This window comes from Chinchilla lanigera, unplaced genomic scaffold (assembly GCF_000276665.1).
Source record: "Chinchilla lanigera isolate Chin_1 unplaced genomic scaffold, ChiLan1.0 scaffold00096, whole genome shotgun sequence".
NCBI classification, from domain to species: Eukaryota; Metazoa; Chordata; class Mammalia; order Rodentia; family Chinchillidae; genus Chinchilla; species Chinchilla lanigera.
Genome location: NW_004955497.1, coordinates 7,708,002 through 7,732,865, shown reverse-complemented (window position 1 = coordinate 7,732,865; position 24,864 = coordinate 7,708,002). Strand labels below are relative to the sequence as shown.

Genomic DNA, 24,864 nt, shown 5'->3' with positions numbered 1-24,864 from the left:
CCCTATTCTCTCATCTTGGGTGCTTACTGTCTATCCTTTCAACATCAGCCGACACCTCCCAACTTACCTCTTTACCTCGCTTTTCTCTCTTTCTATCTATTTGCTCTACAGCTGTAGAAGGTACCTCTGTGAATGGGTCACTTCCCTACTTCCATCTCCCACTGGTTGCCCATCATCACACTGTCCAATAAAGTCCTAGCATCTGCAGAGAAGACTCTCAACAACTAGCCCTGGCTGCTACTACTCTCTGCTTGGCCTTCCTGCCTAGGACTTTCTAATGGAGAAGTGCCAATCCCTTATTGATCATTATACACACCATCCTGCTTCAGCCCACTATATTCTTTTTGTTCTTGTGTCCCCATCTGCCTGGAGCACCTTCCCTTTGTCTGATGCCCACCCATCCCCTGAGACCAGATGTACAGTCCTTCCTCCAGAAGACTTTCTTAACTGCCACCTACAGGACGCAACTCCTCCATGAGTCTTTATTACTTATGCTTCCATCTCCCTCTTACCAAGTTTTTCTTTGCCTATAATCATCAGCTTATATGTGTATTATCCATGCATACTTCTACTGCTCTCACTGTATTTTTAAAAATAATCTGTTAATAGTATTTCCCATCCAAAAAAAATAGTATTTCCCATCCAGAGGGCAGACAGTATGTCTTATTTGTCAGCTTACATGTATCTTGTCTTTCTATCCTCAGAACCTAACATAGTGCTTGGCAATCACTCAATGTTCCATGAATGAATGGTTTTCAGAAAACCACTGTCTGTCCTCATCAAGTCCATATGGTAGCATATATTCCTCAATTTGGGGATCCACATCATGGAATTTTTAAAACCAAAGAGACCTTTGGAGTATCTTTAGTCCAATCTGCAGAATGGAAAACTTGCTAGAAGAGGTAACATGGCTTGCTCATGTTACCCACTACCAGTACACACCAATTACATACTACCAACATGTGTACTTCCATGAAAAATGAACCCCTTGAAGTGTTCTACCAGAATAAAAAGATGAGTGAACTCATGCATAGCACATGAATAGTTTGTAAAAGGACATATGTAACTTCCTTCTTCCCTTAGCATTTCAGAGTGCACATTAGTGTACTGAAGACCCAGAGAAGTCCTGCGCTCAGAAACCTGGCAAACTGGTTTTAACTCTGTATTCCCCAAACTAACTCGATCACAAAATACATTTTCTAACCTATTCATGTAAGATCTTGAGTGGTTCTCTGAAAGCAGCAGTTTCCCCTCAGTTCAGTTTCCTACCTTGGATGTACATTAAGAATCAAGTAAGACTGATTTTTGAAAGCTCGTGGCTATTATGGAACTGGAGGAAAGACCACAAAATAATGTGTTCAGGAAGTCGCGACAAATGAAACAAGATTATGAAGTGCTCAGGAGATCAGGGCTTGAGGCCTCACAGCTCCTGAATGAATTTGGCCACTCACTTGACCTACTCTGTGAGCCCTGTTTCCTTATTTACAAAAGTGGGGTGACGCCAACTTTGTGGGCTGTGCTGAAGTCAAGTGAGTTCACACAACTCAGCTGGCCCTTTGTCTTGGCTTGCAGATGCCAACTCCTGCCCCACCTCATTTATACAGAAACTGGCCTCTGAATTGCCAGAAGCCACTGGGAGGTGTGGAGAGTTAATAAGTCATCCCAAATGTTAAACAACTCTAAAACAGTAAGAAAGACAGCTTTCCTGGAAGACTACCTAAAATAGGTTTTAAATTCTTCTGCAAAACTTTTTTTTTTTTTTTGGTCTTTTTGAGACAGGGTCTCATTATGCAGTTCAGGCTGGCCTTAGCTCACTGTGTAGCCTAGGCTGGTCTCGAACTCACAAGGATCCTCCTGCCTCAGCCTCCCAAGTGCTGGGATTACAGGCGTGAGCCACCATGCCCGGCCTTGCAAAACTTTTTATATCACTCGAATATGCTACGATTAGCACTCATGAGGCTCAGCTGTGCTGTTATAACTTCATCTCTTTTCATTTACTCTTTAAAACCACTACAGCCTTTTTGAAAGGAATTTCTTCATTTCGTGGAGATACTCCTACGTGTATATACCTTCTGTAAAGTTTCCTACACGATATTCCCACATCGGGCAGAGAATGCAGTAGTCACTACCTTATACCCCGACTACAACCTTTATGCGCATATAGACAGGTTCCTCCAAAATGCCAACACTGTTCTAGTTATTTCTTGTCACAAACGTATGAATAACAATTGTCGGTGACCAAATTGATCATTTCTGACTCACTAGTGTTCCAAACTAAAAGGAAAGAACATCCTGAGGATAAGGTGTGTATCCTAGGAAGCCCTCAGATGCATCTTTTATAGGAAGGCTGCAGTAGCAGCTCAAAGAGGATTTCTGTACCAAGAGGTTTTTGGAGGCCTGGATCACTGGAAAAATCTGGTCCAATACCATTGGCATTTGTTAAATGATAACTCATCCTTATTCCAAAGAGAATGTGAGGGAGGAAGCTGAGCACACACGCGAGCTCTCGTTCCGGTGGCCATAAATGCCTGCTGGAAGAACGCAGAGCAGCTGGGCCTTCTTCCTCCCGCATTTCCTCTCAGGGGAAAACATTTATGGAGGGACTCAGCGTCCTCCACAAGAAATACAGAAGAAAGTGTCAGGAAAACTGAGTAGTACCTAAACTCTTGGGCCAGGGGACGTAAAACAAGAACAAAGGGGACCTGAAGGATGCATGCCAGGAAAGCTTGCGCACGGGGTGGAAACACAGTTCCTGCCAAGGCAACCTGTATGGGAAGAGAAGGTCCTTCGCGTACCCACTGTCCACCGCCACCTGACTCCCCAGCGAGGCCCTTCTTCCTGCTCACTGCCTGACCTAGCCCTCCCCGAGGGGACATTACCCCTTACTCCCTGCCACGCCCCACCACCCAGTCTTCTGCTGCCTTTCCCCTCCGCACTTCTCAGTCTGGAAAACTCTCCTCCTTCTAAGTTCTTCTCATCCCACTTTAACTCCTGTCACCAGTGACCCTCTAACATTACAGGGCAGGGATTCTTTTCTTCTACCGTCTAGATCTTGTCACAATTTATAGCATTTAGTACATCACTTAACAGTTCTCTGGTTTTACGCGTGCTTACTTTGGAAATTTTTGAGGATAGATATGATACCTTAGTAAGTATTCTTTATGATGAATAATCATTTAAAATCTATTGAGCATTCACCAGGCATATTTGCTTTAACGAAAATTAAACATTTCATCTAACTTTCACAACTGTTGCATAAGGTGAGTACTATTGTTAGATGTGTTTCAGAGACTGATTTTACTTAATGAGCAATGATTAGGTACCCAGACCTGCTCCAAGCACTTTATTGATATTAATTTGTGTGTTCATCATAACAATTCTATGAAGTTTGCTAAGTTATCATCCCGAAGGAGCTGAACAAGAGAGGAAAAAGAACTAGCCCAAGGTCATGGAGTTAGTAGGCAGCAGACCAAGGTTCAAACCAAGAGTTTGGCTCTGAAGTCTGTACTCTAACAGCTGAGCGTGGGGCCCTACCATCAGTCACATTGCACTGGAGAACAGACTAGTTTTAAGAGACCCAGTGGGCACCCACAAGCATGTATTTAAAACAACAAATATCTCCTCCTCCTTAGCCCTTAAACAAGAAGTCTCCTGAAGACTTGATTGAAAGCACATTTTGAAACATATTAAAAATAAAATATTCTTTTAAAAAACAATTTTGAACTCAACTCTAGTTACTATTAAGTTTTAAAAGGTCTGAAATTAAGACTCACTAATTTACTTATTCAACAAAAGTTTATGAGGGTCTACTTCATTATCTGGCACTGTGCTAGGCTCTAAAAATACAGCAGTGAACAAGAAAGATAAATTTAAAAACACTGAAATCTGAATAGCCAAAAATATGAAGGAATTAACTTCAGTACATATATATCTCAGTGAAATAAAAATACAAAGAAATTAACTTCTGTATATATATCTCAACGAAATACAGCTTCAAGCAGCAACCAGTGGCCCTGAATTATTCACTATCACCAAGTCAACTTATTTAACAATGAACTTAGATGAACTAATAAATGGGGAAGTAGAAAACACCGTGGTTCAATCACAGAATTAAAATACCTATAAGATGAAAGATGAGAAAAGATTGATCAAGTGGTACTAAATTACAGTTAGACTGGAGCAAGAAGTTCTATATGCTACTGCACAGTAGGGTGACTACGGATAACACTGCAACTATACCTTTCAAAAAGCTAGAATAAAGTATATGGAAAGCTTTCGCCATAAAGAAATGATAAGTGTTTGAGGACATAGACTGCTAACAAAGTTTAAACATTACACCATGCATACACGCATCGAAACATCACAAGGTACCCTATAATCCGCATACTTTTTCTTTTTGTGTGTATCAATTAAAAATTAACTTTAAAAATCACCACAATGTTAGATAATTGAAAAAGCGTATCATTTGTGTTTTGATTTAGCTGCTTTCCTGCTAAGCGTACAGTAGGTTCTCCACTGCCATTAGCTGAATATACAGAAAGGAAGAGAAAGAGGAGATAAGAGAAAATTTGGGAAGGAAGTAAAAGCCATAGTCTTCAAAGTAGAACTGTAGAGGCAACAAAGGGGATGGCAGTACGGCTCAGAAGTAGAGCAACTTCCCAGCTTGTGCAAGGCCCTGGTTTCTACCCCCAGCACTACAGGAGGGTGGGGGGGAGAGGAGGAGAAGAACAGATGAGGGAGAAGAGGGAGGGGAGAAGGGGTGAGAGGGGGAAAGACAAGAAGCCACGGAGGGGCTGACAGGGTGCCCAGTGTTGACAGCTAAAGGTGACGGAAGACATACTTACTCTGAAGAGATGAGGGAAGGAGAAGAGAAGTTAAACTGACTCTAATATAAAGGACCAGTGATAAGAGAGAAAAATGTGGTGTGAAGGGGAGACCAGAGGGCACTGCACAACAGCTCTGAGGTGGAGACGAACGCTGTTTGACAGTGGCTGTGCTGAGTATGTTTTGCTTCCCAGGGGTAGACAGAGGGTAAAGCTCTCTTAGGAAGCAGTCGCTTCTGTCGTGCTGAAAATGATAGACTGGCACCCAAACTTGCAACGACGGTATAAAATCACCTTGCAAAACAGGGGCTCTGAGTTCCTATAGCACCTCTCCAGGCCACTAGCTCAGGGCACCAGTAGCTCCTCCGAAATAATCAAGTCACCTTTCTACCTACGTATCACCCCCTCCAGGTTCTCCACAGACGCGCTGGCACGGTTCAGGCTGATACGGCCGCGCAAGTGCACGGGGGGCTTCCCTGCCTGGGGAGCCCACTTCGTAGCGGCTCCATAAGGGGTCAGGGTATGTTTGTGAGCTGATGTGGCAGGAGGCCTGTCTGGCTTAGGTGCTCTGCCCCGATACAAGTGCAGCTCATCTCACAAGTGACTGTGCAGAGAAAATGACATTTCTGAAAGTCCTTCACATTGTAAGCAAAAGTAATGAATTCCCCCTCTTTCAAAATATTTAAGGGAACAGAAAGCAATATTGACCTGAGATGTTTTAGTAAAGCCTGAATGGACCATCATGTATTACTTATAGTGCAGAATTTCCATGATACGTAAACATTTTTAAAGCTCTTGAAGGTTAAAGTAGTGGTTCTAGAACAACTAGAAGCTGAGAAGGAGTAAATTGTGTCTTCAATAAACTGAGACTGGAGCTGGGGAGGATCACAAACCCAGTGATTAAAGTTTCTTCTTAAATGGAACCTTCTCGGTCACCAGAACTAGTGTCTACTGATCTGAAAGGGACATCCTCAGGTTTTATTTGTACCTCTTACAACAATAAAAAATAAGGAGCACACTGAACACAGTGCAGAATCAAAGTTTAATCCTTCTTCTAGGGATAAGCTTCCCTTTAGCAGGTGAAGGGAAGGTGAAAATAAAGACGAGGTCACCACATAGAAAACATAGTCTATCGGCACCGGCAAGGCTCAGAGCTACAGTCCTGGCCGCAGCCAGCTGAGGTCCTGGGACTCGAACCACAGCCCCAACAAGGAGAAAAGTGGAAAATGTTACTTTATGAAGTTCCTGCAGGCTTGTAATTACTTGTTAACGTTTGTCTACTTCAGTGAGACTGAAAAGTAAAGCTGTAGAATCCATAGTTTATATCTAGAAAAATAAAGTAACCCAGGAGAAAAATCCCAAGGTGAACTGGAAATCAGTAGAAGCTATTTATGGATAAACCATTTTGGTCCTCAAATATGTCTCTTTATTGACAAGCTCCAATTTATTTAGGTCATGCCCCTGCCTAGATATGTACATATGTATGTTGTGTTCTATTACATCTTAAGGCCTTGCCCACAGTAAATTTGGGGGTGCATTTCACAGCACAATATCCTCATCCCTATTCAGTCTGCAAGAGCTTCCTGAAAGTGCTGACCGCAGGACCGTCCACCTGAGGGCACAAATATGGTAGCACAGACACATGCATGTGAATGGCAGGGCTCCCTCTGAGTGGGTTAAATTTGGCTGTGTGTGTGTGTGGGGGGTCAGGTCTACTTCAACTTCCTAAGAAAAATTTAGAATAGAAGAAATAGGAACTTGCAAATGTGGACATCACTTTAAAAAGTCTCTCCCTCTTTTTTTTTTTTTTTTTTTTAGTTTTTGGTTTTTCTCTGGTACCGGGAACCGAACTCACGACCTTGCGCTTGCCATCTCCCTCTTTTTTTTTAACATGGCAAAATACCAATAGTATAAATTTTACCACTTTAAAGTGTACATTCAGTGGTGCTAAGTACATTTCAACATTGTGCAAGGGTTACTACTGTCCAGTTCCAGCATTTTCATAACCTCAGATGGAAATCCTATCTCCATTAAAGCTTTTCTACGCTGTGGTGGTGGTTGTTGTTTTGTGGTGCTGGGAGCAAACCCAGGGCCTTGCACACACTCAGCACACCCCCTACTGCTGAGCTACACCTCCAGCCCCCAAAGCTGCTTCTGGTTGACTATGAATCAGCCACCTCTTTCAGTTCTTTCTGTGACCTCTTGCAATGCATGGAACAGTACTTTTAGCATAGCCAAGATCAGCAGTTCCTTTGTCTGAAGAGCATATTATGCTTGAGGGTGCCACGATAAAGGAAAAGCAATGGCAAACTAAGAAAAATGAAGAAAAAAGAAATAAAGAGATACAGGGATCTGAAGTGGAGAGATATAGTCCCCAAGATCTCTCAGGGACTGTCACCTGCCCAAACACAGTAATTCCAAAACTAAGAGCCACTGGCTGGACTCTTAGAGTGGGAAGTGGCTTAAACCCTAATCTACAAAATCCTTCAGCCTCCTGAAAACTAGATGATTAAAGCAGGGAAACTCATACACAGCCTTAGATATCTTTTATCTGTTAGTGAAATAACTAAAAGAGATTTTTTTTCTATTTTACAAAATTTGCATGGAAATCCCTCCTACCCCCAAGAACCAGGACCTAAGTGACACATACATAGTAATCCAACTGGGTCACTATTATGCCTGATTAAGGAAAAAAATATGCAAACAAATATACTCTCAGGTAACTTAGTCAGTGAATTTAGCCAATTGTTTGCACAGTTCTAAACTGCTGCTCAAAAAGTCAACTCAAGAAAGTTTAACCTCCTCCACCCTGTGTTCAAATGACAAACTCATCTCATTCAACTTGGTCATAATTAAATGGACCATCACCAAGAAAGGAAATGAAATGCAGAAAACACACTCTCCATCCGGTGCTCACATACACATACACGGTTCTCAGGGGGCCCAGCTTCTGAGAGAATGAGTTCTGGGTTGCCCCTTTATTGCTTTAATATCAAATTGTATACTTTTGTAAAGTACAAATCTGTCTTGTTTCAAAAATATTTGATTACATGCATAATCAGTAGCACCAAATTTGTAACTGCTGAAGTATTTGGATCTATGTAGTTTTTAAAGATTCATTTAATGGCTCCTTGCTGATGGCAAAGAGGTTACATGTTATCTTATTCATTTTAATTAAGTAATATGTGAAGGGATTTTTCACTCTAAAAACAGATTGACAAAGTACAGAAATAAAGCAAACCATAAAAATTTCGATCATGCAGAATTAATACATGTTAACTGTTAGAGATGTATCTTATCAATATTTTTTCATGTTTTATGTTTATGGATGCTTTTAAAAAACATATAAATGGGATCCTGTCATTCATTCAATAGATATTTGCTGAGACCCAAGAGTGACAGACATAAACTAGGTGCTGGGAATAAGACAGTGACCTTTAATATACATTATAAGAATTATAGGCAACAAATTTAACAAAACTGTAAGCATATAGTATATAATCAGGTAATAACTGCTCTGACAAAAAAATAAGCAATGGATTACACTTTGTGGCTGTTAGTATAGATGAATAGGCAAACCAACATCTCTGAGTGAAATTTGGGTTAAGAGAATATTATGCATATTGTGTAGGACTTGTTTTTATCATTTAATGTATCTTTTTTTTTACTTAGCAAAATTGTTCTGAGATTTATTCATGTCTTTGTGTGTGTGTATGTGTGTGTGCGTGCACGGTTTTCTTTTTTCTTTTTTTCTTTTTTCATTTAAAGATAAAAGAACAAAAACATATTAACAAACGCACATACATTTACAAAATAACACAAAAACAATACAAGCAATGCAGAATTTCAGACAAGGTGATAGGAAATTAACAATGGTGGTTGTATTACATATTGATATCTTCCAATTGGTTACTCAGAGAAACAAATACAGGCATGTAAGATTGATCAAACAAACATTAACTATTCCTTTCAATAAAGCAATAGAAATCAGTAGTACAGCTATCTTAGCTATCCTGTGTATGCATATATACATATTTTTCCTTTCTTTCTTTTCTCTTTTCCCTCTTAGAAGTCAATACATTGTTTTATCTTATCCTAATTTTTAGCAGTCATACATTTTACTGTGATATTTCCATAATTTATTTAGCTATGACTCTATTGATGGACAGATGTTTTCTTGATTTTAACCTCTTTGCAATGCAGCAGTACTCCCCATTTTAAAATGATCATTAGAAATGCCACATCACCATACACAAAAAAGTCATTATGGGTTACTACACACAGGCTGTAGCAAAGCTAGATATACCATATAAATTGGGTTAGAAGTATATAAGTGTGTGTGTGTGTGTGTGTGTGTGTGTGTGTGTGTGCGTGTGTGTGTGCACGCACTCACGTGTGCCTGCTTACAACTTATAGATAGACATATACAATAGCTAGGATTTTATAGCAAATAACCACAGAGTTAGCACCACTTGACGCATTTATAAAAGTTCAATTAGAGAAGAAATAAGCACTGTCCCAAATGCAAACACCTTTATTTATGACTTTACCCTTACTCAGTGATTTCTGGAGAGAGTAATATTTTTACAGCTTTGAACTGCTGACCTCAATCTTACTCTTCTCTGAGAGTTCTGCTTCTTACTCTGTCTTTTTCATGGCTAAAGATCAAATAGTCTCATCAGAGATCACAACGCCATCACAAAATCTGCTTTAGACTGTACGTTTTGCAATATCTTTATAATTTCCTTCTAGCTTAACACATTATTGTAAAATAGTGAGACCTCTGAAGTCTGACAGGAGACAAACAAAAAAATTCTCCTTTGGAGGAAGCTGATCAGACATCCCAGGTCACCTTTAGTTATCATCTATCTATATTTTGGTTCTTCTGGTCCTTAGTTCAGACACAGCTCTGAGGTAATCAATTCTTTTAAGAACTACCAATACAAAGATTTATTTATTGTGTACCTAGAACTGCATACACTATCATCACAGTCACAGCGACCATTTGCCGAAAACATTATTTGCCAACTTATTTTGCTAAAGAGTCAAGGCTATCGGAAGAATAACAAACAACATCCTTCTTTTATTTTATTAAATTTAACATATGTTGAATATCTACCATGGGCCAGACACTTTGTTGTACTCTACAGAAAATGAAAATAAACAACATTTTTACCTTTAGAAAACAGATAATAGACACAAAGTCAATTCATAAATATGCAATGTGCAACATAAAATTCTATCAGATACACATTAGTACATTTGATGGGTGAGCAAAGGAGACTTCATGAAGGAGATTTGAATTGGAATTTGACAGATAAAGAAGAAAATTTTGAGAATGAAGATTAGTTTTGCTGAGTTAGCGGGACACAGTGTTCTCTGCATCAGAAGCACACACAGTCAACTGAGCAACAAAACAAGTCCCTGGTCAGACCAGGAAGCCAATGTAGGAAAATAACAGCTCATTTTTGTGCGAGGAATAATAAGCAAACACATGGTTTGTGTATTTCACCAAACAGGTTAATTTAAAAGCTCTTTTCTGGGCAAGTATTGTGCATATACAGAAGTGTCAAACTGTCCCTCACCTTAAGTTATAGTAGGAAGAAATAAAATTATTTACAAAGTCCCTTGAAAAGACTCCATACTAAGTGGGCCAGACACAGTTAAAATTTAGAGCATTCCCCCATGGATAAATACAACAAAGTCACCCACACCCACCATTAGCAACCAATAAAACTGGACATTCAAATCCTCCTCATTAGATACCTTGGGGGACATTCCGTATTCCTATAAAAAACACCCAGTGAAGTTTTATTTGTCTCCTTGGGAGCCAGTGAAACCACCTGAGTTTATATTTCTAACATCCAGGAACCGAGGCATTTTGAAGTTTAGCATGAGAGAGTTAATTGGCCTACAACTTTATAAATTCTGAGGACAGATGGGCATGCTGCTGGTCGTCTGTCATACTACCACACAGGAAGTTAGTGTTAATAATAGCTTCATAATCTTCAGCAAAGATTGCAAACCCTCCTCCATCCCGTGTCCCACCACCTTGGTGCATTTGGTCATTTCCTTAGCTTTTGCAGGCCAACCGCCTGTTGGCTGAGGACTCAGTAGGATTCCAGCAGAGTTACCCTTCCACAGTGGAGTGAACAGGAAAGACAGTCAGCAATTTGACTCCAAAATGGTAAACGCCAGAGTAGAGGCACACACAGAGGGTACAAGACTAACAGAACAGGGACCCAAGAACACCAGAAGATACCTTCCAGAGCAGGTTAATGTTAAAGAACAAGGTCAAGGGGAGAACGTGTGCAAACGTCATGAACTGCCAACAGGTCAGTGTAGCTTACATCAGGCATCCATCTGGGGAGAGTGTCACTGAAGCTGGGAAAACAGGCAGAGGCCAGACCATACAGGCCTTTCCTTAACAACACATAAGCTCACGCTGTGTACACCTTCCGTGTCAAAGCTGTGTCTAGTCTGTCCAGCACTCGTGTTCTTATTGGCTCTCACAGTAAACTGATATGAGCTGACTTGGTTGCCATCATTTAAAAAGCATGAGATTTAACATAAAAACATTTAGGCTTGTGCCTTCTCTTTAAAACTCAGAAGACAATCCTAGACTCAGATTCCCAGCTGGAAAGAGTTACTAGAAGCTTCACTTGCAGGTAGAAGAGTGGCCGTCTACGCTACATAGACAGAGGCTCCCTCCCCAGATTTCATCCCCAACTCGAGTACATTATGAGCCTGGCTCCTGGAGGCATCTACATTTGCTCTCTGCTTTTGGGTTCAGTCTGATACAATATCTCATAATAAAGAGAAATACTGAGTTTGTCTATGGGGAACTGTTACATTGGGTTGAAGAATCTGTACTTCTTGCCTGAAGCCGGGGAAATACATAAACAAGCACATGGAAACGACAGGCTGTACCTCCAGAAACAAGCAGATATATAATTAAATTATCTCACCAATGCAAAGTAGAGCATATAACAGAGTTTATATACTTGACTTCTAGTTTATAACAGAACTCTATACTTGACTTCTAGTGACTAACACCTAAAAAAGAAAAAAAAAATTTAGATAGAATAGTCTTTCAAAGAACTTAATATCATTTTATGTAACAATAAAAAGTGACAACATACTTAAAAAGAAATATAACTAAAGAAAAGAAAGATATTTAAAGAGAAAATCATACAACTATGAAATCCTATAAGGAAGACCTAAATAACACAAAATATTTGATATTCCTAAATAAAACTAATATTAGATAGAGTCATGTTGCTGGTTTTTGTGGGTCAAATATTGACAATTTCATATGCTGCAACGTAAAAGTAAATACGACAATTTTCCCCAAATTATTATATAAATTCAAGGGAATTCCAATTAACATCACAATAGCTCTTGTTACAGAATTTGACAAACTCACCGGGATACAGCTCAGTGGTGCAGCACCTGCCTAGCAAGTGCAAGGTCTTGAGTTCAATTCCTGGTACCAAAAAAAAATTGACAAACTATATCAAAACTTCACATTAATGAATAAAAGGCCAAGAACAGTTGATACCACTTTGAAGAAGGGGTGAAGACTATCCCAAATACCAAGTTATATTAAGCTAGGCATGATGGTACATGCCTATAATTCCAACTACCCAGGAGGCTAAGGCAAGATGATCACAAATTCAAGGCCAGCCTGGGCAATTTAGCAAGACTCAGTCTCAAAATAAAATTTAAAAGGGCTGTTGTGGCAAAGCGCCTGCCTGGCAAGCGCAAAGTCGTGAGTTCGGTTCCCGGTACCGGAGAAAAACCAAAAAAAAATAAATAAATAAAAGGGCTGGGAACATAGTTCAGCAATAGAGCATTTTAACATGTGCAACAACCTGGGTTTAACCAATAGTACTACAAAAATTAAAAAAAGATTTTACAATGAGAAATTCTATAAGGGGAATACTTCATGAATTTAGACTAGAAAAAAATTTAACTACAAAAATCAAAATGTACCAGAATATATTACATTTGACTACATTAAAATCTTAAAAGTGTTTACATTAAAAATTCACTACAAGCAAACTTTAAAGATGGCTAGGAGAATATCTGCAACATACTTAATCAACAAAGTATTAGAATCCAAAAGTATAAAGACCCTTAAAATCCTCCAGAAAAAGATAAACGGGCCAATAGAAAAGTGGGTGAAAGATATGAAGAGGAAATTTATAGAAAAAAGTGTGAATGGCCAATAAAAATGTCTCACCTAACTAGTAACCAGAGAAATGTGGATTAAAACCACTGCAAGATACCATTTCATTTTGCCATCAATTAAAATGAGTAGAGTATGTGTTTGTAAGTAAGTGGGTAAGCAGGAGCTCTTATTCATTGTTGGCAAAAGTATAAACTGATCTGTTTTGGAAAGAATATTGCAATATGCTTGGTAGAGTTGAAAATAGGTAAATCTCATGATCCAACCAAGGAAATGTGTACCTAACCACGTAAACATAGCTGTGTGAGATATTAAGTGCAGCCTTTTTGGCAAGCAAAAAACGTGAAAACTACCTGACTAGAGTAGAGAAGTGGATTTTTAAAAATCTGTGGCTTTTTTTATACAATACAATATCACACATTAGTTTAAAAGTGAACTTCATCGACATACTGTACTAACAAGGGTAAAATCACTGAAATAGAAAGGTTTAAAAAGGATACATACTTGAACTATGACACTATTCATTTAGAATTTTTCAACAGGATAATATTATATATTGTAGACAGACGTGTACCTGCAGTAAGTCCCCGACTTCCAAACACGTTCCATTCTGGGAGAATGTTCATAAGTCAGTTTCTCTCGTGAGTCAGATTCATTCATAAATCCAACTCAATCGTAAGTCCAACAAGTGAGCTTTATCCACCTTTGACGCAAATATACAACGTAAAGCATAAAAAAGCCAAACCTCCATGTCACCTCTGCTTTTCCTCTTGCTTCTGGACATCCTGGGCTCTGACTGAGCACGGCACTGCTGTACACTATCTCCCTGTACCGAAAGCACACAGCAGCACAGCTGTGACAATGCCCATAGACCTGTGAGCTACGTCCGCAATGTGTTCACATCTATGAATGTTCATAATGCAAGGTCCATTTGCATCTGTGAAAGTTTACAACTTGAATGTTCGTAAGCTGGAGACTTACTGTACACGGAGACTTACTGTACATACTTACAACCTGCACAAGAATGATATACTCTAATGTATATCCTCTGGACAGAGAGGGGGAAGGACGGGACAGCGTTTCTCTAGATTTTAGCAGGGCATGGTGGTGAAGCAGGAGGATTACAAATTCAAGCCCAGCCTGGGGAGCTCAGCAACTAAGCAAGACCCTGACCCAAAATAAAAGTAAATAAAAAATGAAGTTTTAAAAGCTGGGGTGTAGCTCAGTGTGAAGGTCCTAGGTTTAATCCCCAGAAGCACAAAGAAAGTATTTATAGGTTTTATTTCATGAGAGAGAGGGAGGGAGAGAGAAGGAGACATCTAAAGCCAACGTGGCAAAATGTTGGCACGGTGAAAGAATTAAAATTAAACCTACATAGGACCTTTGTTAAGAGGTGTGTTCCTCAACAGAACAGGGCCTACACCGTAATGACTGGTCTATAAAGTGAAGCCCAACAGGTTAAGGCAGTATGGAGACTTGGGAAAACAACTGTGGATTAAGTACGGGCAGAAGATGTGAGGGCTGGTGGGCTGAGGATGTAGATTAGTGATATGTTTGCCCAGCATGCGCAAGGCCTGCGGATCCATCTCTAGCAGCACAAAAATAGAAGGAGAAGATTATTTGAGCAATGGGGGAAAAAAATTATAAGAATAATGCTGAGACACAAGAGGTTTGAGGGCAGCCTGGGCAACCTAGGGAGCTTCTGTCTTAAAAAAATAATAATTACAAGAAAAGTACTAAGGGTGGTATCTTTAAGTCTTTTGACTTTATTTATGGTGTTACATTGGGATCTGAATGACAGAGATGATAAGTAGCAAGGTAGCTGATGCTGCAAATGTACCCTGACCGGCACTTGCCCACTGTATACCAGTACTTAATTTATATTCTATGACTGTCGTGCATGCTATATCTTATACTTCAAAACTTCAAAGCTTTCACTGAAATTATCTCAGCTGTTTCTCACAGCAACACCGTGAAATAGGCAGGGCAATTATTATTCTTACTCAGTAGTAGGGAAACATCTCCAAAGAGATCTGATGACTTAGCCAAAGTTGTAAGACGGTGCTGGTTTTTCCTGTCGCCTGGATTTAAAACATTGGATTCACTTTGGACTCATCTCTACTCCTATATCCAAGAAAGCACCAATTCCCGTAGGCTGTTTCTGCAAATGTGCTTCCATTTCTTCCTCTCCATTTCCTTTCCCACCATCCAGGTTTAGGGATCTGAATGACAACTGGGGGCCCGGACTTCCAGTGGCCGCTCTTTCCTTCCAGGCCATCCTGCAGCTCCTTGCAGACTAAACTTCCCTAAACACCACTTCCATTGTGTCATTTCCCGGCTCAGAAAATCTTCCTGACTCTCTCCTCCCTCGACCAAGATTTCAAAGTTCTCCTTAATCTGAACTCACCTTCTCCAGTTAGTACTCAAAGCAGGTGCTTTGGAAACAGGGATGTCCAAAGGATGCAAATTAAAACAACAATCCTTTCAGCTATCAAACTGCTGAAGTTTTATGGTCTTAACCTTTAAGATGATATTGTTGAATACTGGTAAAACGGTAATAAAACAGTCTCTTATCCACTGCTAGTAGAAGCGTTGACAGGTATAATTTTTTGGAAGGCAGTTTTGCTATATGGATCAAGTGAGTTTGACCTAGAGCTCTTTATGGGACTATATCCTAAGGAAATAATCTGAAATACAGAAAACTATTTATGCCTAAAGATGTTAATTGTACTATTATTTACATTAAATTATTAGATATGACTAATGACAATCAATAGGGACACGATTAAAATTATAATAGGTACATATGACAGATGCCTGTATATATATATATTTTTTCCATACATATATATATGGAAAAATGCAATAAATGCAATATATATTAAGGGGGAAGTAGGATTTGATATATAATATTTAGGAGAAATCTTATGATTATTCACTAGAGATTTTGTTTTCTCTCCGAAAACATTACTTCGCACTTTTTTCCTCTCTCTTCAAAACTCCAGAATTCCTTTCTCTTCTTCCCCTTAGCAGATGAGTAGCTCTGGTTTGTTGAGAAAAGGATCATCAAAATTTCCCCTCTACTTGTCCCTTCAAGCTCACATCCTTCCTGTTAAAATGAACCGAGTGTCCCTGCTCCTGCCCAAAGTCAACTTGGCTACTGACTCCACTTCTTCAGAACTCTGCTGTTGGCATTATTTCTTCTGCCTCCTGGAATCGTCACCCTCCCTTTCTCCCAGAGTCTTTCTGGCACCACATAAGCATGCTATAATAATCTATATCTTGCATATAGACTATTACTACCATGGCCACTTCCATGTAAGCAAAGCTCCCCTCCCCATCTCTAGTCGGTCACCTTCTACTCTCTTGCTGTGACCCTGGTGGAGCTTTTCTCCCACATGTCACTGAAATGGCTCACTGTCAAGTCCAGGGGGTAGTTAGTTCCTTCCTCATAGTTGCTCAGCAGCATGGAACAGAGCTGACTGTTCTCTCCTGTTCTTTCCTTGGGGTCTAGGAACCACACTCTCCTGGTTTTCTTGCTACGTACTGGGGTCCTCCTCCTCCTCCTCCTTGAAATTTTCAGGGCTCAGCCTTCAGATTTCACTCCTCCCCTTCTCTTCTCTGTCCATGACACCTATCTCTGTGCCTGTGACTTTCCTGCTTTCTCCATCCTGATTCTATAGCTGTTGGTCATCCTGACCTCCTCCCTAAGCTCCTGATGAAACTTAAACTTTGGGTGTGCAGCAGTCATCTTGAGTTTACGGTGTACCGAATGGGTCAAAACTTGATTGTTCTCTCTGAAACCTGCTCTGTCCCATCCTTCCCATCTCAGGAAAGAAAGATGCCACCATTCTCCCACTTGTTCAAACCATGACCCTGGAGAGCAACCTTTTGTGACTTTTTCTGACATATCACACACTGTCCAACAGCAATCTGACTGGTGCTGCCTTCAAAAAAATCCCCAAAGCCACCAAACGTTACTCCTTATAACACAGTCACTCCAGCCAAGCTACTATGTCTCATGCTGGATAAATTCAGTAGCCAGCTACTTGCTTTCCATGTTTCCAACCTGCTCCCCACAGAGTTTTACAAACCTCCAGTGGCCTTGAACTATACTTAGAGTAGAATCCTAAGTCCTTACCGTGACCTCCAGGGTCACACACGAACTGGACCCTGTCCCGCTCCTTTCCCCCCTACCCCCTGAAGTCCTGGACTAGCACCCAAGGCCTCACACATGCGGGCCTGTGTTCTACCACTGAGCTGCGTTTCCAACCCTCCTTCTCATCTCTTCTGCTGGCTTACTTCATCACAGGGGCATTTTCCTGTTTCTTAAGCTCATTTCTGCCCTCACAGACCATACAATTGCTACTCCCTGTGCCTAACGTGCTATTTTCCAGGACCTCAGATGGCTCATTTCTTCCCAGGATCTTTAACTGAGTTTGTTTTATTCATAGACTTCATTGCTACTTGAAATTATGTTATCTATTTATAAGTCCCCAAAACTAGAATTTAAACTCTCTGTAGGCAAAAATTTTATTTGCCTGCTTATTATGGTATCACCAGCACCTAGAATACTGTCTAACACATACAGGGATGTATAACAAAAATATTTGTTATATGAGGAACAAATTATGTGAAAGTTCACAAAAATAAGACCAAAGAGACAACCTCTGGGAAGAGAGAAGATTGTGTTTTGTTGGTCTGTTTTTAAAATATATTTTGCGCTTTCAAATATTTCTCAAAGTTTCTATATTGGTTATATCTTTTGTAATCAGAGAACTATAACTTATTTAAACTAACAAAACATAGACTATAGTCTGGTGAGACCCATTTTATTACTATTCCAGAATAAACCCTCCACGTACATTCCCTTCTACATCTTGTCTTTTTGCAAGCCATCCTTTCTCACCGCACCTCTGATAATCCTTCAAGTCTCACTGGAGGGTCACCTCCTCCATGCAGCCTTCCCTGAGGACACCCATTTTTGGTGTCCAGACTTTGCACTTAGCTAGGTGTGGTGTTCAAACATGTATTCATTCTCATTCATTAAATATGTTCTGCATAGTGTATGTATGTGTCTGTGAATATGAATGAGAAAGAGAGAGAAAGGGAAGTATAAATTAATTTTCTCTCTGGAGCAGATACCAGGTCTTTCCCTGCTGTGCAACATCTCTAACATGCACTGATGGTGGAGGAAATAGTCAATAAACACTTGGCGACAGTACCAGGTGGAAAAGCCACTGGGTCCTCGGGCCTCTCGGGGTCCCGAGAGCTCAGTTCTCTGCATTATGCCACGCTCTCTAGTACTGCAGTAAATGTGTTTACTATTTGCCATACACTCGCCTTTCATTTTCACACTTACTACATAGAAACTGCTTCTTTTTTATCTTAAGATCGAAGAAACTGAAGTTTAGAAAGGTTAAGTAACTTGCCGGAAGTGATGAAGCCTGTAGTGGTAAGGCCTGGATTCAAACATAGCTCGAGCTCTTTACCACTGTACCATACCACCCATCAGGCTGTGTGACAAGCAAAACACCATTTCCGGGCTGGGAATGTAGCTCAGTGGCACAGTGCCTGCCTGGCAAGCGCAAGGTTCTGAGTTCAATTCCCGGCACCAAAAAAAAAAACATATCATTTCCTGTGACCCGTATGCCACAAACGTGCGTCTGATTAATCTGCAAGTTCTTGGTCAAGTTACCGGACCTTGGGGGTATCTCAGGTTCCTCTTTTGTAAAGAGGAGGTACTTCCCAACTGGTAGTTATAAATGCTGGGTGCTTAGTACACAGTGGGTATGCAGCGAATGTAGTTGTTACTGTTAGATATGCCACCTTCTTGATATCACAGCTTTCAGGTCTGGGTGTGGCAGCTCGCGTCAGGGCTCCCTACCGAGTGGGAAAGGTGTGTCTCCAAAGCCGGAGATCGCAGCTCTGCTGAGCAGGGAAGGCGCCAGCGAAAACTCACTGTCCACCCAGGTTAGCAAGAGCTCGGATTTCCTCGTCTGGACGCATCAGGAGAGGAAGACACTCGCGTTCCCGAGGTAGCCGTTTCTGTGTGTCACCCAGGCTCGCTAATCTAAACATCTCTCGCCCCTCAGGAATTATTTTGGGACCAGGAAACAGCACGCTGTTTATTGAAAGAGTCACAGAAGAGGATGAAGGTGTCTATCAGTGCAGGGCTACCAACCAGAAGGGGGCCGTGGAAAGTTCAGCGTACCTCACCGTGCAAGGTAAACAGCTGTGTCGGGCCGCAACCAGAAGCTGTTCAGACGCTGTTTCCCTGTTTGTTTAACTTCCCCTGGCGTCTCCCGCTGCCTGGCCAGTGTGCTCCTCTCCCTGACCTCCGCTGCCCCTCCGGGAAGGGCTGTCTGGGTCGGGCTGGCAGGGCAGCGGGTGAAGACTCCGGCTGGCACAGGCTCTGCAGGGAAGAGGTTCCTGGAAGAAAGGAACCCCCGCCGTGGACAGCGTGATTACAGTGACCCACAACAAAATGGGCCGGGTGAGAAAGAATAAGTCCAGGCAGACAGGAAAGGCAGGGGGTAGGGGCGAGGAGTGCGAGCAAAGAGGGCAGAATCCACACCCTTGAATTTGGTCTTTTTTTTTCCCTCCCTGATTCCCAGAAGTTAGACACATGCAACTTTTCACAATATTTTCCTAGACTAGTTTCTACCGTGAATAGGTGTAAAATATTATCAGAGAGAAGCAACACATAATAAACCACATTTAAGAAAAATATTCCAAGTGCTTCCTGCCTCTATAGAGACCTCAGACACCTCAAATACAAAGAGGCCTAATTCAACCTTGATTCCATGTGGAAAACAAATTAGCGTTCAGTTTCCAGTCCCCAGGGCTGCAGTCATCCAAAACATAAAATTCCCAGTATCATAAAATAACAGACTGGCACCTCGCAGACATCGCTGCTAACGGCATACTCAGGTTTGGCAAGAAAAGATGCAGAGTCAGCAGCCTGTTTCCAAATGCCCAGCTGTATACAGCGAGCGATACCTTGGTTGTTGACTGGCTCCAAAGTCGAACTTTCTGCTACTCGAACAGCAAAGTTAAAAAAAAAACCTCTGCCTGATGTTCGTAACTTTGCCCCACAGTCAGCCAAAACCTGACCTGAGAAAACCTGCACAGGCTCAGAGTGAGTCATACAACACGCAGTGCTTGTGTTCGCGCTTGCAAACAGTCATCATTGTGCTTTGTTTTGGTTTTTCTTTTGGTGCTTCATTTGCGTAAAATATCATCAACGTGACTCCAAAGGAAGTTAGGGACACCAGCAGTAAAGCTAAAAGGAACACTGTAAGAGCCACGATAGAGTTAAAGAAAGAGATCATTGTGAAATATGTTAAAGTCTTAGAAAAATGAATTTATAAGTGTAATTTGGGGGCCTCAGAAGAAATTATTTGGCTTTCCATTATTTCTTATGGGAAACTATGCTCAGTTCTCAAATTTTTTGGGAACACAAATTTGGAACAAATTGAATTCAATAACCAAGGTGTTAGTGTACTTTAAGATATCCAAGTACTGGGCTGGAGAATATGGTGCAGTGGAGCACCTGCCTAGCATAGGCAAGGCCTTGGGTTCAAGTCTCAGCACCACCAAAACAAAACAAAAAAGCAAACAAACAAAATAACCCCAGAATACGCAAATACTTCTGAGGGAGGAACCAGGAAGAAGGTAATTTACTTTAGTTCTTTTGCCTTGGAAACTTGTATTGCTTAAAGATTATCACTCTGAGATTTCAGACTTCTTTAAAACAGAATTACCATCTCCATTGTTTACAAGGAAATAATTTAGATTCTCCTGGAACTGAAATTACCACAAATTTCCAGAAAAAGTGAGAGAGTCTCCAAATACGCTCAGAATGGTCCTGTTTGTTTTATAAATGATCCTTTTTATAAAATATTCTTTCAACTCTTCTGTTCATTCACAGAGCAAACAGTTTATTAAATGTGGGTCTCTCTTGATGGACTCCTTCCTAATACAGTGGGTCTGTCTTTTAACAACAGGAAAGATCCATAGGTTCTGAATCCCCAGATTCAACCAACTGTAGATCAAACACATGCAGAACAAAAACATTGCACCTGTACTGAACATATGCAGATTTTTTCCTTATCATTATTCCTTACACTATAATGACTATTTTTTTAACATTTCATTGTACTAGGTATTTATTATAAGTAACCTAGAGGCAGTTTAACATATATAGGAGGATATGCAGAAGTTCTGTACAAACACTGCCCCGTTTTATAAAAGGGGCTTGAACATCCTCAGACTTGGAGACCAAAGAACAACTCTACCTGATCCTATTACCCTTGTAAGAACCTAAAGAAGTAAATAGTGTTACGTTCAATCTATAGATGGAAAGATGGAGACACAGAGAGACTAAATAACCTGCCTAAAATCACACAATAAATACATGGTGAGGCTGAGACAGTGTAAACCTCCAAAGAATCCCACCCTTCTCCCACTCTTCTCATTCCTGAGAAGGAAGTTGTCTGCAAGGCCTCAGGATAAAACTGAGCTTCTACACTGTCAGGTATCCTGCCATTCTGGTTTTCTCACTACGTACTTCTTACACTGGTCCTTTTTTGAACTGTCATTATGCTTTTCTGAGATGTCAGGCTATTTAAAGAATACCGCATCACTGATCGTCTCTAGAAGTTTCTAGAAGCCTCTACTCTTTACTCCTGAAAAAGGGGAGTGTTTCCACTTGCATCGCCCATGTTGGCTGCCGCTGCCAATCTTCTGACCTTTATCATGTCTTTCCATCTTCTTTCAGCCTCCTCTCCCACCCACCTACTTCTCTCACCGTCCGGCACTCCACCTCCTCCCTCTAAAGTAGAATTTCCCAACTGTCATTTCCCATCTGACGGTGGCTCCCGATTGCCTGCTGTCCTCCCCCAGGCACACACTGCTCTCCGGTGTACTCCAAGGTTTCCTTCTCAGCCTCATCTCTCGGCTTCCCCTGCTCATTCCCAGACCTCCAGCGAAACTGCTTGGGAGTCCCTGAACGCACTCCTCACACTCTGTTTTTCTGCGTGTGTCTTCTGATATTTGGACAGCCTTCCTTCCCAACTTGCTCTCCCCTTGTACAACCCTTCCCATCCTTCAAGACCCACTCTGGCGTCATTTCTCTGTTGCTGACCTATTTCTGTGTCATTTTTTTTCTCTCTATGCTCACACAGTGCTTGATATGTCCCTTGGATGCTGTGCCTGCCATTGTTTCTTGCTTTTTATTTTTGTAGTACTGGGATTAACTCATACTGAGCTACATCCCCAGTTCCTTTTAGTTTTTTATTTCGAGACAGGGGATTTTCACTAAGTTAAGTTGTCCAGGCTGGGTTCAAACTTATCATCATCCTGCTTCAGCCTCGGTGTGTGCTACAACACCTGGTTATTTTCATTTTCAGAGTGCTGAGTAAATTTTTTTTTTTTTTTGAGCATTCTATGTAGAAAACCACATTTTAAGGCCAGGTGTGGTGGCACACACCTGTAATCCCAGCACTCGGGAGGCTGAGGCAGGAGGATCATTGAGAATTCGAGACCAGCCTGGGCTACAAAGTAAACTCAAGGCCAGCTTGAACTGCAAAGTGAGACTTCATCTCAAAAAGACAAAAACAAACAAACAAACAAAAAAGAATGAAAGAAAAGAAAACCACATTTTATCTAAATAGAAAATATATTAAAATTGGTTTAGAAAAAAGCCACCTTTAATTAAGTGTTAACTCAATAATCTGCCAGGGATTATGCGGGATATGGAAATGTCAGCCGTGATCCCTAATTTCAAAGTGCCCTGAAAGCCTAGATTAAGGTGCACACTAACAACATCAATGAACATTCTGAGCTCCTCACAAGGGCAAAGTGGGAACACTAATTGGTATAATACACATAACACAATACTACTCAAAGGGGCTGAAAGCATTCAGAGAGACCAAAGAGGACAGAGCGTGCACTGCCCTGTGGAAGGATGCAGGATGCAGGATGCTGCAAGGTATACGGCACAGGAAAGACGGTGAGTTGGGCGAACCTTCCATTGGGACATCCCTCTCAGCAGTAACAAAAGCAGTGAAGTTACAGCTAGTTAGGCATTGGATGTTCTGAGGGACTGGTACTTACGACTCGTGGGCTCTTCCCCCTCACGTGCCCTGATCTGGCTTCTCCCTTGTTATCTCTTTTATAATTGTTCCCCTGCTCTCAGGGGCCACGGCCATATCCTACCTTTTTGCTCAGAAAGTATAGTTAGCTGAGAAACTGGGTCAAGTACCCACAACTGTCAAAATACACCTGAGATCTTGTGCCCATTTATAAAAGAAGAATAAACAGAGCCATTTATTTGAATAGGATAATGAATAACATGAAAAATGAGGATATTGAGCCTAGAAAAGAGACAGTATGGGAAAATGTAACTGTTTGCTTCAAATACTTAAGGAGCTTTCTGAAAGATGGCGTTTAACTCGCTCTTTGTCACACCTGAAAAAATAACTAGAACCCAAAAGGGGGGATGGTGAAGTTTCACCCCCCAGGTGAGGATATAACTCAGAATTTTGCAAGTTGATATTGCGTGGATTGTAGGAAAACTCGCATGTCTACATTAGGTGTATTATCTTGAACTGAATTGTTTTCAGCTCACTAAAGAAATATGATCCCGGGATGCTGTTCAGAAGGGTTGAATGCAGTTATCTGCCTGATAATTTTAGAATGAAATTGGATTCTTGCTCTAATCCTAGATCATTATTTGCATCAGCCTGGTAGCTGTGAAGCATTCTCTAGGTTTAGACTTGATTTCCTGTTAGATGCATATGGACTCTTCACACTGACCTATCTTGTCTAACTGAGTATAGGAAATGAAACTCAGGCATACAAGTTGCCCTTGCCCAGGCGTACAAGTTGTGTCTGTGACTATGTTTAACAGATTTAAAGAGGTTCAGGAATTAGCCAGGAAGGAAACTGTCTGCTCTTTTTATTTCCCTTGAAAAAGGATTCTTATACTCAGAGATAAAACAATGTGTTATTTTTGTATGTGAAAAGGATGAATGCACTGTGGAGTCAAAGTAGCTTCTTTAAATAAGCACAGGTCTTGTTTGGTTTGGACAGAGCCTGAGCCCACGGAGAGCTCTCAAAGGGGAAGTTCCAATATCAAGATCAACAATACAACTGTTAGCAACCAAAATTATTTTTGAAATCAGTCTACAAACACCCCACCCTGGGTCCCTGATCACTTCTGAAATTAACATTCAGTAGCCCTCAGCTCTCGATGGGGCTGTTACAATGCAAGTGTGGCATATTTCCATCCAAAGACTTAAGATAATGTATCTGTTAACATTTTTATTGCAAGTAATAACCATAATATATAAAAGCACTTTCTTACAACAGAAGTAGGCATTGCTATATTTCATTTTTTTCATTGCTATATTTCAACAGCGTTACACATAGGAAATGTGAAGAACAACTATCATCATAAACATTTTTTTAAACGATTAATGGATTTTAAAATGACAGAAGACAAAATTATTCCCTTGGGGTCCTACAGTCTCAGTACTTGATGTCCTTATAGGCATGGTTTGTAAAATTTGTGCTACAGTAATTGTACATTGATACCCTCGGGAAAAGACCCATACAGAAGGAAGAATTGTTCTCTAATAAAATGCTATTACTCAAGTATAGAAAAAGCTCAAAACTAAACTGCCTGGGTCCACACTGCTACAATTTTTACAGCCTTTGCCCAGGTCTCAGTTTTCAGTTCCTTTCACAGCCTCATCCTCTACCTTCATCCCACTTTCTGAATGAGCAAAGACCTTAATCATCCTAAGTGAATTCCATCACTAGTTTTCAAATGCATGACTGAAG

The 24,864-nt window shown here is 40.8% G+C and overlaps 1 protein-coding gene and 1 long non-coding RNA gene across 4 annotated transcripts in view; one reads left to right on the top strand and one right to left on the bottom strand.

Annotated features, from left to right (window-relative positions):
• LOC106146840 overlaps positions 1–21,971 on the bottom strand; it is a 54,119-nt gene extending 32,148 nt beyond the window's left edge. Inside the window, exons 1-2 of the long non-coding RNA XR_001231439.1 lie at positions 21,768–21,971; positions 19,229–19,446 (exon numbers count right to left, since the gene is read on the bottom strand). This is a non-coding gene — a long non-coding RNA (uncharacterized LOC106146840). The remainder of the gene's footprint in view (positions 1–19,228; positions 19,447–21,767) is intronic.
• The window catches only part of Flt1 (fms-related tyrosine kinase 1), a 178,429-nt gene that overhangs the window by 98,872 nt on the left and 54,693 nt on the right, over positions 1–24,864 (top strand). The window contains exon 15 of one of the 3 annotated variants that reach the window (XM_005406358.1): positions 19,110–19,241. The exons of 1 other annotated variant lie outside the window; for it this stretch is intronic. In XM_005406358.1, coding sequence (XP_005406415.1) covers positions 19,110–19,241 — 132 coding nt within the window. Of the gene's footprint in view, positions 1–1,083; positions 1,184–19,109; positions 19,242–24,864 lie in introns of those variants that run through there. One more of the 3 variants, XM_005406360.2, reaches the window with a different exon arrangement.